Raw genomic sequence first — 16,947 nt, 5'->3', positions numbered from 1 at the left:
TGACAAATCACTGGTGTTTGTTTTTGGTGAAACAAAAGTAACAATGAGGCAGCTTATAATACTACTTCATTGTTGGGTTTGTATTGTCAAGGACAAACACTCGCGAATTGATAATATTTGAACGTCTCATAAACTGACTAATCTATTGGGTTCCAATCACTTAAATGATCAGAGCCGTGCTGGAATGGTAGGCAACCTGGGCAAATGACTAGAGTGCTGAACAAATGGGGGTGCCGAGGTGTGTGCCCTGTTGTGTCAGCTCGTACATGCATTTGACTACTTATAACGAACATGAAGTTTTGTCTATGACTAAATTTCAATAAGTCAACTACTTAATTCACATCGTATAAAATAGCAAAATTATTAAAATGAGGCAAATTGATATTGATAAATAATGTAGATTTTATTGTTGTGATTACTTTGTACTTAAATATGTATCTAAAGATATTACTTTGTGTTTTCTTTTGTTCTCATAGGTACATAGTAATTGAATGCATAAAATTATTCAAAAATATTATTATCCTTATTATTAACAACATTTATAAGAATAGTGAATGACTCTTGAAGGACAGTTTACACAGGTTGTGCCTAAAATTCTCACTACGACTGAAAATTATTAATTGAAATTTACAGTATTTTTGCTAATATAAAATATATTTTTATATGACATCTAAGTAAATTGTTATATTTATGTGTTTGCTGGCTGCTTTGATATAACTATATTAGATTATGTATTGCCTCAATGCGTTTGTTAACAAAGTGGAATTTTATGGTTTCAATAATAATATTTTTTTAAATTTTTTAGTTATATTTAATGACTGTCGTAATTTTGTGTAGCGCGAATAAAATATTCATATAAAAGACATAAGCAATCTAATTTATGAAATGTTTTTATTATTTGGTATTCACAGCACATATAAATCTATTATTTCATGAATATCAACATATTTTTTTGTATTAAATATGATTTTGATTGTACATATGTGGTGAATACCAAATGATAAACACACAAATTATCTTGAATTATCACCAAGTAAAGACTAAATCTCTTGAAAATATATAGCAATCATAGAGTTTTTATGCAACAATTGAAGCATTAAGCCTAGTCCACACCTATATACATCTGCCCGCAAACAAATTATACAATTGTTTACTGTTTCTTCTGCCCCTACACTTGCTCATACATAAACATATGTTTGAAACACAACCCATGTTCACACCTGCAAGTATTGCTATCAAATTAAATGTAGTTTTGACCGTCCACATCATACAAATTTGCGCGTTTTAATCAAAATAACACTTACTGATAAAAAAAAGTATCTACACTTGTTTGTCAGTGTATTTGTACATGTTTTCCATCCATGACGGAATACAAAAATATATGTGGCATTTGTATGTAGATCTATACTGGGCTTTTTTTCATTGTTATTTAGTAACTGAATACAACTATTAATTCTTACATTCTGAATCAGTCTTGATTTTCGATGATATGTCTTCGATTTTTCTTTTCCACAGGTATGAAATGCTGATCGGTTTCCCGCCATTTTGCTCAGAAAATCCACAAGAGACATATAGGAAAGTGATGTCTTGGCGTGATACGTTGAGCTTCCCTCCGGAAGTCCCCATTTCTGAGGAGGCCAAAGAAACTATCCTTCGATTCTGCTCAGAGCCTGATCGCAGGTAAAACAAAATAATATTCTCATCTATGTCAAATAATTTTCACTCATGAAATAATAGGTGTTTAAAGTTAAGCGACAAAATATGATGAAACTGTTAGGAGTTGTTTTCACATATTTACCTATTTATGTATGTGTAAAATAAAATTCAAACTTAACTGCTTTCTATCGAATGTTATAATCCAGCATCCAGCTGTGGATCCACCCCAATATTTGATATTCCTTTACATTTCTGTATGCGAAAGGAAAAGCGCGATGACTGATAATTAAGTTGAATATGCTAAATGAGTCATAATATTATATATAGCAGTAGTTTCCAAACTTTGTTACTACGCCTCCCTTTTAAAAAAATCTAATCTTGGCGCCTCCCCCCCCCTTAATTTTCATTAAATAATACAGACACCTTTTTAAATAGTCAAAAATGTACTAATACAAAAATGAAAAAAAAAAAAACAAGGTTTTATCTATTATATTCATTTTTAAATTAATTTGTTTTCCATGCGATGAATGTGCTTCTTTATTAGCACAATCAATTTCAATAGTAGTCAATCCAAATTCATCATCGTTAATTGACGAATGGATTCTATCATGGGCCCCACATCCTGAAGCGGGCCCCTAGGGTAGGATCTTTGGCGAGCCCACCTACCCATCGCTGAGGTTAAGGGCAGTGTGGTGCTCTAAAGTAGCGTTTCCTAAATTATATACACGGGAATTATCATTTAAGTATATCAATCATCATAATATAAGTATAACATCAAATTGCAAAAGCAGCGCTTTTTTACTATTAATAAAATAATGTGAAAAATGCATTAGCAAACTAACCAAGAACTCAGTAAATAGATTTTTGTTTGCTTCAAAATATCTGGCGCAGAAATCATTTAAAAGTGGAAACATGGCGAACCAATTTTTTATGAATGCCTTCACATTGTCTTTTTACATCAGTGAATGCATTAGTGGTCCTTGCATTGATTTATTCACTCATTTTTAAGTTTAACAACAAAATTATCGTTCCTAAGAAAATTTGCCTCAAATGTCAACATTATGATTTGACCCTTTTATTTCATTTTTTACGAGATAGCCAGCGCGCTTCACAATAGTATAGCAGTGAGGTATTATAAAATTAGACTCCATATTTTCAGACAGGTTTCCAAACAACTTTTTATATGACGTTGTATGTAGTTTATAGCTAGCGGTCGTTTTATAAACTATGCATTTTGCAAACTGCAAACCATGGCTGCATTAATTATTTTAAACTTTCCGCGCCTCCCTTTACAATACTCCGCGCCTCCTAGTTTGGAAATCGCTGGTATATAGGTACATAAATGAGAAAATGTTGAATCAAAGTAACACCTCTAAATTACTGAATTTCACACAAAAACGTTGGACTTCCCTTACAAAGTGGTTCAAAAATCAATCTTCGGCTTTCCTGAAAAATAGTGATTTTAGATCACCTTTTTCTTTTAGCACACAGATTTAATTCCAATTTAGTTGATTATTTATGGATCTTTGCTATAACAACATTTAAAAATTATTTTACATAATTTGGTATAAAGAATACAAATTCTTTTTACAGATTGTTTTTAACATGAATGTTAGACATACGTTTCGATATATGAACAACTTTTCAAGAATGAAAGTGTCCGTTAAATAAGAGTTGGATGTTTTAAAGATTTAATTTTAGATTTTACATGGTTTCTTATTTTAAATATTTCAGACTGGGTGCTGGTAGAGGAATAGAAGAGGTTAAATCAGCCGCTTTCTTCCGCGGAGTAGACTGGGGCCATGTCCGTGAACGACCGTCTGCTATTCCTGTTCAAGTTAAGAGTATTGATGACACATCCAACTTTGATGACTTCCCTGACGTCAAACTAGAAATCCGTGAGTATATCATTAAAGATTATAGTTTACTTGAGTTTTTCCATGCTTTAACACAGAAGTCGGCACCGTGCCAAGAATTCATACCTATTTATTAAATGACAGGTGAAACAGAGTATTTTAAATAAAATTGTCCTATATGGTATGTCACAATTATATACGTCGGTCCTTTTCTAACGCATGTTACAGTATTGCATAAGTCAATAAAGGAATAAGACAGAGATATGTATCGATGAACCAATTTGCAAACTCGAGTGTCAACACATGAGTCATAATAGATAAGATGGGGTAAGAACAAAAAATAATCAAACCACAAAATTTATTTATGTCGATTATCAATATAATCTATTAAGGCGAATTCTTTGCCTCAATTTACGATCAAATGTGACTTCAACGCCATCTAAAGGCATCTACAGGCATCTACCATGAATTTCTAAAAATGTGTTACTAAAAACTTTCGTCGATCGCAACCAGATGGCAATAAAATATAAAATAAAATATTGTGTGTCGCCACATATTAAAAATCATAAGCTTGATAAAAATGCATTTAAATTTATTATATATTTACTTACCTATGTAAAAATATTTACAATTAATATTTTCTCCATAAAATATTTACAATTCTAACATGTCTATTTGATTTGATTTACAGTGTTTATGATTTTTACATTTTGTTTACCGTAGTTTTTTTTACAGTGGCAATACAAGGGTATCCTGTCCAGTCAATGAACCAGATTTTTTTACGTTGTCAATACGAATTAATATAAATATTTTTCTACAGTAAAATTCATTTATAGTAGTAAATGAACATTTAAGTACAAATGTTTATAAGATTGAGTTTAATCTTGTACAATTGACAATTACATCGAATTTCTACTAGAGGTGGAATAAAAGAATGATATGAAATGAATAGCAAAACAAATGCCATTCGAATTATTATTAAACAAAATAAGGAATATACAGTTGTACTTGGTTATTACTAGGAAGGTTGGACCGGCTGAATGTGCTCGTTATAAGCGGTACTCGTTATATCAGAGAATAGGTATTTTTATTGTCGGCGAAAACAACAATTAGACACTTAACTAGTGTCATAAACGTAATCTGTCCCCGGCGGCATCCTGTCCGATCGGATTTTATTGCTTAGGGTCGAAATGTCTTTAAACGATCAACACATTACCAGTATTTTAGCTCGGTATATCCGATAAGTATCTCGTTATAACAGTGAATAAAAATGTACGGAGAAAATCATATACCAAATGTCAATGACTGTTTCCTCATTACATCCGAGATCTCGCTATGTCCGAGATTGTAATAACCGAGTTCGACTGTAGTTATAATTATGACAATGTCGATATTATATAGACATCCCAATTCATTTCGTTTCAACCATGTCCGATCCTAATGGGTTCATATGGGCCTCCACAGAGTGGACGGTTTGTATTAACTAACTAACTATATCTGAGATAAGAATAAAGTAAGACACGCAACGAATTGAATAAAAAAGAAGTTGGAGGTAAGAAAAAACGTAAATAAACATGCGAACAAATCTTGATAAGCAAACCCAAGGACAAAATAAGTGACAAATTAAAAAAAAATTGTAAAACGTAAGAAAAAAATTTAGAATTTGAAGTAAGTGCACCACTGATTACATAATATTCTAAGAAAAAGACAGAACGTTATTTCTTTGAAAAAATCTAATGTCGATTTTAAAGAACAGTGCAAGATAAAATAAAAGATAGTTTTATTTATTTTACCTATAAATGTGTAAGTGAAATGGATTTGGAGATATAAAAAGAAACCTTATTGGCCCAGTGGTTTCTAGGTGTGGACTTTTGTAATTCCCTGAAGATCTCGAATAAATAATTAAAAATTATCAACACCTATACCATATTCCTAGGTATCTACTATGATTGAAAAGTAGATCTTAATTTTTTGTATTTATGATTGCTTCATAAAAAAACAATATTTACGACTTTATGATGTAGCAGATAAATGAGCAACTAAATAGTGATCCAAATATTATGAAAAGTTCAACTATCAAAGCATCACGGCATAAAATTAGTAATACCACGGTTATACACAATTTATTGTACCTACCTATTGTTATAATTTTCTTAGTTCATTTAATCGTTTTTAATTTAATTTATTTTCAAATTCACCTCTTATGTGTTCATTCACTGAATTGTTTACCCTATATTTTATGGAGACTAATAATAACTTCTATTTTCTACATACTAAATTATCAACCTCCACTTTTTGACAGGACGGCATACAGTTATATAGGCACGTAGATAATAATTTTAAGGCCGTAGACAGGAATGAACGTTTGATGGCCCAAATATAGTACAATAGTATGTATGTAATTAAAGTTAGGGTACAAGTCGGTTATCCTGGATACAGCGGCAAAGACATTTTGAAAATAGCCTATATACTGGATTATTTGTTAGGATTACCTAATCTAACTTAAACTAACCCAAACTAACAAATAATCCAGTATATCGGCTATTTTCAAAATGTGTTTGCCGCTGTATCCAGGATAAACATATAGAACAAAAGTTAGTGAAGTGGAAGTTTGTCGAGGCTGTTTTGATCGGGTTAATTTGTCTTTGAATAATATTGTGACTAGAAATTTTAACAATTCTTATTATTTTTAACATTGTATATTGTTCATAATTTTCGCGACTACCACGTGAATAGACGATTTTTTTTTTACTTATAACATTTTAAACACTTAACATAAATATGGATAAATTGTACAGTTAGACAAAGATTAAATTTGATGTGTGTCAGAAGTATCTTAGGCATTTTCGCTCGTATGCTTTCTTTATATTATTATGAAACTATATTTATTTTAAAATCGCTTTATAAAAGGTAGGTACGTCAAAACAGTAATAAATATCTGAAATAATTACACAACACTATTTCAGAAAGTGGAGGTTGATATATGTAGTCCATTGACATATGCTCCAATATCGCAAACAAAAATTATTGACAGCAGAATTAACACAGTTTTTGTCTTCGTACCTGGCGAACCTTTATTTTCAATGTATGTGTGTGTATGTATTTTTTAATCTATGCAAGTACTGTTTCAAAAATAGTTCGATTTATTTCCGCGTTAGCAGCATATGTCGATAAAGTTTTGTCAAATATTCATTTTATTTACAATCGATTCGTTAATATACAAAAATACAAGATTAAATTTAAATAACTAGCCTAAAAATTATTAAATAATATTTTTAATAGAAACGCTAAGCGTTTTTTGCGATAAATTACGTCTGAACCGAGATGTTTCGATTTTAATTGCATGCTTTCTAACCTCTAAATCGATGTTTTTTAAATTTGAAAAAAAAGATATAAGGATATAATAAATTCCAATTAACGTTTAGCGTTTCCCTAGGTAATAGATTTACGTACATTTTTATCGTAATTTTGATAATAAATCTTATGTCATTCATTCTTACCACCCGATAGAAATGTACCGAATTTGACACGTATTTTTGGTATATAGAACTCCACGATACATCTTAATTTTTTATTTTATTTTTCTCATTACTTTTGAATATATATTTACCGATTAATAAACTTTTCTAGCTATTTTTCGATAACAACTTTACCTAGAGACATCACCTTAAACTGCAAATTTCTTAAAGTAAAAAATTAAATTTGTCTGAACAAAAATTTAAGTCAACAGCACTGGACCCGAGAGTAGATGTGTGGAAAACGTAACTTTTTTCACTCAGAAAAGCGAAATTATCTGATTTAAAACATATTCACAAGTATTTGATATTCAACGTAGGTACCTACTTGTTGTACCATAAAACTTATGTAGTTGCATTAAAATCTGGCTGGCATAAACATGTTCAACTCGAAATTTGACGTAAATGAAAAATATTTGTCAAAATAATTGCTTATTTTAAATATCATATAAAAAACAGTAGTTGACTTGTTTACGAAATTTTCAATCTAAAACTAACATACTTTTCGTTTTTATACTGCGTGCTCTTGACTTGGTGCTAATAAAAATATTAAAATTTTACAATATGGTAATGTACGGCAACTAAAAAAGCTGTAGCTCATAGAACATTAAATTTAATTAAACAACTTAACGAGGTCAGAGAGGTATGTTAACCTAGAAATTGCCTATTCCCCTAGGTGTTGCCGTTTGCAAGTGTTTAGTGGAGAGGAAACACTGAAGTTGACAGTATTAAAGGATGAATGAGCGATCGAAACACAAACTTCTTTTAGATTCAATTAAATTTGTCATTATTCACATTTATAGCATCACGGTACCTAATATGATTGTAATTACTTATTCCGTGTGATTTCTTTATGTTTTATTTCTGAGGAACATATTATTTAATTATAAAAGATAGGTACTTATTCTAAAATAATTATTACACATCATAAAATAGCAAAGAACTATGTATTTGTTAGCTAGCATCTTTTTTTTGTATATGGTTGCCATACATAGTAAATCATTTTCGTTTTATGAGCACTCATAATTTTAAGTAGGTAAGAACAATATGCTATTGTGTATTGAAATAGGCCAAATAGGGTAACCCCCCAGTGAAAAAATATATTATTTATGAGCAGTTGTGTTAAAAAGTTAATTTCAGTGTATTTATACCGCATGTTACATAATCGGTATGCACTAATCCAGTGTTTTCCAACGTGGGGCGTACGCCCCACCGGGGAGCAATTTGAATGTTTTGGGGGGCAATGTGGAAATCATTAAATATTTGGTACATTTTTTTGTTAAAAAACGCATTTTCGAAAATATTTTTTTTATATTGCAACCATGACTTTTTGAGAAAATTACTGTTGCCATTCCTATCATAATATTTAGTTGAATGCGGCGCTTTAGCGCTGTAAATGATTTGTTACTGAAAAAAAAATCATTTTGATATCACAAACTGTGGAGATTTAAGATTAAAATTTACCAAATTAGTACCTCACAAAAACTCTTTGCAGCTCACATCAAGCATAAGGATCACACTAATTTTCTTCCGAGTTGTACATCTAATATAATAATTATTATTCATAGGTATTTACTTACGAAAGTAAAGTTGAAAATAGTATTTATTGCCTATGTGTATTTTTTTATTTTAAGCAATTCATTTTTGTCAGAATTTGTTGGTTAACTATAAAATTTTGATTGGGGGGCATGGAGATTTTTGAAAAGTTGAAGTGGGGAATGGCACAAATAAGGTTGGGAAACACAGCACTAATCACATACTCACATACAATCTTTGCATGCCTACCTGGCTCACAACAAATCATTTGACTCTCCGTGCTTCTATTGAATTTAAGTAAAATAAGTAGCCAAAAAATGCAAAGCAGGTCCGAATTCGTGATTATAAAGAGTCTTAGAAAAATTCGTATTATTCGAATTTGACTTTGAAGTCCTTGAGATAGGGTTTGCTCTTTCTTCTTCGCGTGAGGATATATTCTACTAATTTATTTTCCCTTTTCTTGTCGTTGGTCGTTCCTGTTTTTATTTACTGGTCATACCCGCGCGTAAATTTTTTATGTATGTAATTTGGGATTCTTTTGTCTTCATTATGGATTTGCCTTTTGACAGTTTCAGATGTAGCCTATGATTTGACGTTTCTAATTATCAAAAAAATTATCTTGGACGAACGTTAAGTGATAGTTAAGTGAACGTTAAGTGATCAGTGATTATGGCGCAACATCTGAATTACCGTGAGGAGGATATTCTAAAAGCAATGGACAACAGACGGCGAAGCAGTACGAGCATCGATTAAGATGCTAATGTTTGAGGTATCCTCGTTACGTACCTTATTTCAGCAGGGGGACCAGCAAGGAGTGGCACAACGCCCAAAAAACAATTCTTGCCCCTACGGTCGTAGAGTTAGGTCTAAATGACAAGTTGCGTCGGTGCGACCACTCGTCATCAGCTAACCATCTGACGAAGAGGACCATCGCGGCCCTCCAGAATGCGATGTTTTCCCATCGGGACAGCGTATGCAAGGGTTAGTGGATTGGGCAACCAATCCTCAAAAAATCATAACAGCGATGAGCCTGTACCAAAAAATCGAAGGGGGTTTTGGGGACAACACAAGGATACCTTCACTCGGGAGGCACTATCAAGGATTCCTCCGAGCTTAAAGTCCCGGAAGGCCCTCGAACTCAAATTATGGCCGGGGTACTCCCAAGGGGCGACGTCCTGTGGGAAGGGAGTTCTCCATCGGAGGTACGGGCTCCACCAGGGATCCGTACTCTAAGCGAAGGTGACCGTATCTGGACAACCAATAACATTGGGGACCGCCTAAGAGACTTTCGGGGAGTCTGGATGGCGTAGTGTACCCCGCCCCCCCCAACATTGGTAAAAAATAATAGCCGTAGCCCGCATACCTTTTGTGCGGATACCACTATTGGTAAGTCCTTCTTTACTTTTACGGAAAGATTTTAAAACGCAACAATCAGCAGAGGTCACTCTCGAGATCGAGGACTTAAAGAACTCAGGGGTTCTAGAAGAAGCGGGTCAAACCCCCAGTTTTTCTCTCAACCCTGTTTCTGATCAAGAAAAAAGACGGGGCTCTATGCCCTGTTTTCAACCGAAAGCGTTTGAATGCGTTCCTACAGCCAAAGCCATTCAAACTAATTCACCATTACGAGGTTGCAGCCGTCTTACAAACAGAAGACTGGCTAGTAATAATAGATCTAAGCCAGGCGTCCCTCCAGGTACCAATGGCTTCTCAACATCGTCGATTTGTTCGACTAGCCTATCAAGGGGAGCTCCTACAATTCACGTGACTCTCGTTCGTGCTGCCAACCGCTCCGATTATGTTGGCATCCCTGACCAATTGGGTCGCCGAACGCCTACGAAAGAATGGCTGAGAATATTCACTTACCTAGATGACTTCTTAGTAGCCAACCAATACGAGAAACAGTCTCGGTTCAGGTGGAATACAGGATAACCTTCCTACAGTCTTTAGGGTGGTTAATGAATATTAAAAGATCCTGTCTGAACCCAAGCCAACAATGAGGGTCCCTGGACATCACGTAGGACACACACACCAAGCGGAGGTTCCTGTCGCCGGAGAATTGTGTAGCACTCCGTCACCATCTGCTAATGCAGGTACAGAAAGGCAGTTGGTCCCTCAGACAGGCACATATCCAATCCCTTCTGGGGCGACTCAACTTCACATCCTACCTCCACGAGGAAGGTTGCATTGCCGACGGCTACAACGCTCCAGTCATCAATATGGCCGAGGTCCCATCCTCGCCAATTGATGACAATCCCACCACAGGCCCAACGGGACATCACGTGGTGGCTCTAGGCGATAGGATCCTCAGAGTTGACATAACGCAGGTACAAAAAGGCAGTTGGTCCCTCAGACAGGCACATATCCAATCCCTTCTGGGGCGACTCAACTTCACATCCTACCTCCACGAGGAAGGTTGTATTGCCGACGGCTACAACGCTCCAGTCATCAATATGGCCGAGGTCCCATCCTCGCTAATTGATGACAATCCTACCACAGGCCCAACAGGACATCATGTGGTGGCCCTAGGCGAAAGGATCCTCAGATTTGACACAACGCGGGTACAAAAAGGCAGTTGGTCCCTCAGGCAGACACATGTTCAATCCCTTCTGGGGCGACTTAACTTCGCATCCTACCTCCACGAGGAAGGTTGCATTGCCGACGGCTACAAAGCTCCAGTCATTAATATTGTCGAGGTCCCGTTCTCGCCAATAGACGACAATCCCACCACAGGCCTAACAGGACATCATGTGGTGGCTCCAGGTGATAGGCTCCTCAGAGTTGACACACATCAATCACTTCCTGATGACAGACGCAGCTGACACAGGCTAGGGAGCCCAACTGAATGAACACCACCTATCAGGTACGTGGGAACAAGACCAGTTACCATGGCATGGCATTCCAACAGGAAGGAAATGTTTGCAATTCAATCTCAGGTACAATCAATCATAGGATCAGATCTGCTTCTGCAGACAGACAACAAAACAGTGGTGCCATACATCAACAACGAGGGCGGCACAAAATCTGTCACCCTCCTAAACCTATGCCGACAGACACTAGTATTTACCAGTCTAGCCAACATCATGTTTACTACATTATACACAACTGCGTGGCAGATCATCTCTCCCGCAGACAACTCATTCCCGAATGGCACCTCATCAACACCGCAACCACCCCCCTGTTTCTGTTCCCGAGGTGGATTTATTCGCAAGCGAAACAGCACATGTCATTGCAACGTATGTGTCACGAGACGTTACAGACAATGGCGCGCTGTTTCACGACGCCTTCAGCCGAGTGTATGATTTCAGATTGGCGTGAATATTTCCCCCACCAAACTTTATTTCACGAGTCCTAGCGCACCTGAACTCAGAAAAAGGGAAGTACTTACTAGTGGCACCGAGCTGGAAATAATGCTTTTGGGGAGTGGACTTACGAAAAAGGGCGATAGTACCTCCTTATACAATGCCGCACCTACATACGACACTAGTAGGTATGGAGACCAACCGTCCACCTCCAAGGACCCAGGACCTGTTCCTTTAACTATGGCTAATTTCGGGTGGGGTGGAAATAACATCAAATTGAATGGTGGAAGAAAGGGCACTCCTTACTTTCAGATGGCGGCCTTCAACTCTAAAAACTTACAAACCAGCTTGGAACAAATGGAAGACAATGGCATGAGTAACAAGAACCTAATGGATCATAATAGCCCTCAACGAATGGAATTGGCCAGATACCTAGGCAACATGCACAACAAAGAGGGTTTGTCGTACAACACCATCCTGGTGCATAAGTCAGCCATAACCACTTTTTGCAAACCGATTATCATTGTAGATATCAGCATCAACGTGGTAGTACAACACAATATGTTACAGGCAATTTCGGTACATAAAACGAAACCCGTCAAACCACCGGTTTGGGATCCAGGACGAGTGGTAGATCATCTTAGGAAAACAACACCGGTGGAGTACAACCTATTCGAAACCTCTCGCAGGACAGCTACCTACTCGGCTGCTTCTCGCATCGGGACGAAGGGTTCATGGCCTCACACTACTAATAGTAGACAATGGATTGGTGGAAAAACGTGACTACATAATTGTATGGCAAATGTTTGGCGCAAATACAAATACCGCCAAGCATCGTCAATCGGAATGGAAGCTAAGCGCTTCCACGTGTCAAAACATCGACCCAGTATTATTCTGGTTACGGAAACTCGTCTGCATGTCAAACCCTAGGAGAGGGGAAGGTAGGGATATTTCGGAATTATTTATATCTTCAAGAGGATCACCAAAACCAGCCACCAGGACAGTTATAGGGAATTGGATAAGGTCAGTACTGTTGGAAGCAGGGGTACAAGAACCACCAGGCAGTGTCCGCTCAGTGGTGACTTCCTTAAACTGTACATATACCCAATGATAATCTTAAAGAGAGGTATCTGGCGTAGTGTGTCAACATTTCACGACAACTACCAGAGAACGATGGATACACCACCATCAGAAGGGGAAAAGAACCCATTAACTTCTCTATTCAACCATATACATGGAAAGTCACGATGGTCTTTTACCTCGTCAATGAATCATTGTCACATACAGGAATTTGGCATACCCAACACCAGGTGATAACAAACAGATATCTCAAGGACTTCAAAGTCAAATTCGAATAATGAAAGGAGTTTAACCTACCAATAAAACTCTTATTATTCATGTTGACTTTGAAGTCCAGGTAACTTCTACCTGGTTCCTTGAGTCATATCATAATGAAGACAAAAGAATCCCAAATTACATACATAAAAAATTTACGCGCGGGTATGACCAGTAAATAAAAACAGGAACGACCAACGACAAGAAAAGGGAAAATAAATTAGTAGAATATATCCTCACGCGAAGAAGAAAGAGCAAACCCTATCTCAAGGACTTCAAAGTCAACATGAATAATAAGAGTTTTATTGGTAGGTAAAACTCCTTTCATTTTTTTTTTTTGCATTGAGCGTGAAATCAATATAATATGTTTAAAAATGTACATTAACGGTTCTTTTAAGGAGTGCGTCCTAATAAATCATTACACAAAAAGGAACCCAGAATACGATCAAATTTACGCATAAGCACAATAAACATTCCAGTACAATTTTAAACTTTAGGTTAGGTTTAGGTCGTTTAGGACAATAAACTGGACTTTGTGTACGTCATCATGTTAATGTGTGAAAAATTGTATTGGTCTTAGTTAAGTGCATCTGAAGTAATGGCAGTGAATGAAATAGGAGTGGGGTTAGAGTGGTTAGACTCTTGTTAGATTGTTCGAAAAATCGGGATCGCAATTATGTAAGTAAGATATTATTGTGTCATGTTGTTTAATTTCGTGTGGTCACTAGAGTGACTATTATTTCCTGTATAGATTGCTCTATTTGAAGACGGAGCCTAATAGTTGGGCATGGTGCCGGCCCCTGCTTTAACAGTATTTTTTGTAACTGTGTGACAATTTAAGGGCCTGTGTGCTATGTAAAGATCGAAAATGGAGAATTTGGAATAAGTTTAGGAGCTAAGGCTGTACAATCTGCAGGATTTGTAGGAAAGATATTATTATGTATGTATGTAGGATACCATAGTTTTCGAAATCATAAAAATAATATGTTAAAACTATGAATATTCATAAAATCGTTTTGTTTAAAATATGGTGGACTAATAAGGTAATAAGGTTTTTCTAAAAATGTTACCTTAAATATTAAAACTCCTATGTCGAGTTTGACTTGACATTTCGTAAGTGCAGAACTACAAGGTTCTAAGTGTTTGTTGTACTGTCTTTTGAAAAACAAAAATAACAATGAGGCAGCTTAGAATACTACTTCTTTGTTTGGTTTGTTTTGTCAAAAGTAAACACTTAAAACCTTGTAGTATTAGGCTCACGATTATAGAGCAGTTTGAAAAAAACTTTAATTATGAAATATGTTATAAATTAATAATGGGATGTATATTGTTTATTTATTACGTAAGTTTATTCTTAAAATGATAAAGAGTTAGGATGAAAAAGTACAGGTGTTTAAAGGGTTAACATTTGATATTGTGTCTAATTTTTGACCCAACCCACACACTGTTATTTGCACGCATCATTCCAAAACCACTTTGTCAGGACTATTCTATGATACTTATAGTTATGTTTGATGTTTCAGCTGCTGCACCTATTCCTCAAGATGGGGAAGTAATGTACAAGGATTGGGTGTTTATCAACTACACATTCAAGCGCTTCGAAGGTCTCACCCAACGAGGAACTCCCACAAAAAAATAATTTAATAACATGTATTCTAATTATTGAGCTTAAATCTAAACCTAAAGATCTATAAGTGTATTGCTGTGTTAATCAATCATATAGGATGTTTAGGTCATATTGAACTTTATTTAGATTGTGTAGTTGTTGCATATCAATGATTAGCACTGCTAGCAAGGAACACTCCCTGGCTTTATTCTTCAATTTATTTTTCATTTGCCATTCGAGCAAATTTAATTTTTGTTATTGAAATTTGTTGTTTTTTGTCACAGAAAAATGTTTTTTTCTATTAAATCATTTATTTGTCTTTCACCAATGTCAAAATTGGATCTATTTTTTGCTGTATTGTATATAATGACATGGGCCCGCCAAAGAAGTAGCAAAATCAATTAATGTCTTCATCATTACACTTAAGAATGCTGAAGCATGACAATATTTCCAAGATATTAAATATATGCAATTTTCAAATTTCAATTACCCATATCCGGGGATGATTATTTTGTTGTATTTTTAAAATAATATTTGTCATAAATATGTATAATGCATCGATAGCAACACTGTATTCTTTCTATGAAGTCTGACACCACCGTGTATCATAATAATTCATAATAATATTCGTAGTATCCAAATTACTTTCATTTGGTTATTAATTTAAACATATGTATAAAATTAACAAGTCATGGTATAATAATAATAAAATTGTATTAGTGATAATTTGTTTGTGCCGATTTTGCTACTTTTTGGCGAACTTTACACTAGCATATTGAAATATTTCCAATATTCCAATATTGACATTTGTTTGTAGCTGTATATTTAAATCTTATTAGTTAACTACCGGACGCAGTCGGCATTATTTGATATTTGTGATCTTAAATTTATTTTTGGTTTTAATTCTTTTTTTTCAATAATTATTGTCTATGACGTTTTGAGCACATTCAATAAATTGTTATCAAAATTTTTTCTTCTTTGTTACAATTTTTTTTCTTTCCTATTAAATTATTTATTTCTCTTTTTAATAACTACACTTTTCCACCTTTTGAAAATTGGATTTATTATTTGCTATATTATATTTAAAAAAAATATTTGTCATAATATGTACAACGCATCGATAGCAACACTGTATTCTTTCTATGAAGTCTGACACCACCGCGTATCATAATAAATCATAATAATATTTGTAGTATCCAAATTACTTTCATTTGGTTATTAATTAAACAGGTGTATAAAATTAAAAAGTCATGGTATAATAATAATAAAATTGTATTAGTGATAATTTGTTTGTGCCGATTATTGCTACGTTTTGGCGAATTTTACACTGACATATTGAAATATTTCCAATATTCCAATATTGACATTTGTTTGTAGCTGTATGCACCTATTTAAATCTTATTAGTTAAATACCAGACGCAGTGGGCATAATTTGATATTTGTGTTCTTAAATTTATTTTTGGTTTTAATTCTTTTTTTCAATAATTATCGTCTATGACGTTTTGAGCACATTCAATAAATTGTTATCAAAATTTTTTCTTTCCTATTAAATTATTTATTTCTCTTTTTAATAACTACACTTTTCCACCTTTTGAAAATTGGATTTATTATTTGCTATATTATATTTTAAAAACATATTTGTCATAATATGTACAACGCATCGATAGCAACACTGTATTCTTTCTATGAAGTCTGACACCACCGCGTATCATAATAAATCATAATAATATTTGTAGTATCCAAATTACTTTCATTTGGTTATTAATTAAACAGGTGTATAAAATTAACAAGTCATGGTATAATAATAATAAAATTGTATTAGTGATAATTTGTTTGTGCCGATTTTGCTACTTTTTGGCGAACTTTACACTGGCATATTGAAATATTTCCAATATTCCAATATTGACATTTGTTTGTAGCTGTATATTTAAATCTTATTAGTTAACTACCGGACGCAGTCGGCATTATTTGATATTTGTGATCTTAAATTTATTTTTGGTCTTAATTCTTTTTTTTCAATAATTATTGTCTATGACGTTTTGAGCACATTCAATAAATTGTTATCAAAATTTTTTCTTCTTTGTTACAATTTTTTTTCTTTCCTATTAAATTATTTATTTCTCTTTTTAATAACTACACTTTTC

General features: G+C 34.3%; 1 protein-coding gene across 1 annotated transcript in view; it reads left to right on the top strand.

Moving 5' to 3' along the window:
• trc (Serine/threonine-protein kinase tricornered) overlaps window positions 1-15,775 on the top strand; it is a 31,147-nt gene extending 15,372 nt beyond the window's left edge. The window contains exons 9-11 of the mRNA XM_085942492.1: window positions 1,516-1,680; window positions 3,391-3,554; window positions 14,721-15,775. Coding sequence (XP_085798618.1) covers window positions 1,516-1,680; window positions 3,391-3,554; window positions 14,721-14,836 — 445 coding nt within the window. The 3' untranslated portion in view covers window positions 14,837-15,775. The remainder of the gene's footprint in view (window positions 1-1,515; window positions 1,681-3,390; window positions 3,555-14,720) is intronic.
• The last annotated feature ends 1,172 nt before the right edge of the window (window positions 15,776-16,947 follow it).

Source organism: Rhyacophila brunnea, unplaced genomic scaffold (genome assembly GCF_057557595.1).
Source record: "Rhyacophila brunnea isolate RB1 unplaced genomic scaffold, BYU_Rbru_1.0 scaffold_1, whole genome shotgun sequence".
Taxonomy (NCBI): Eukaryota; Metazoa; Arthropoda; class Insecta; order Trichoptera; family Rhyacophilidae; genus Rhyacophila; species Rhyacophila brunnea.
The sequence above is the reverse complement of the archived record's forward strand: the minus strand, read 5'-3'. Positions and strand labels throughout refer to the sequence as shown.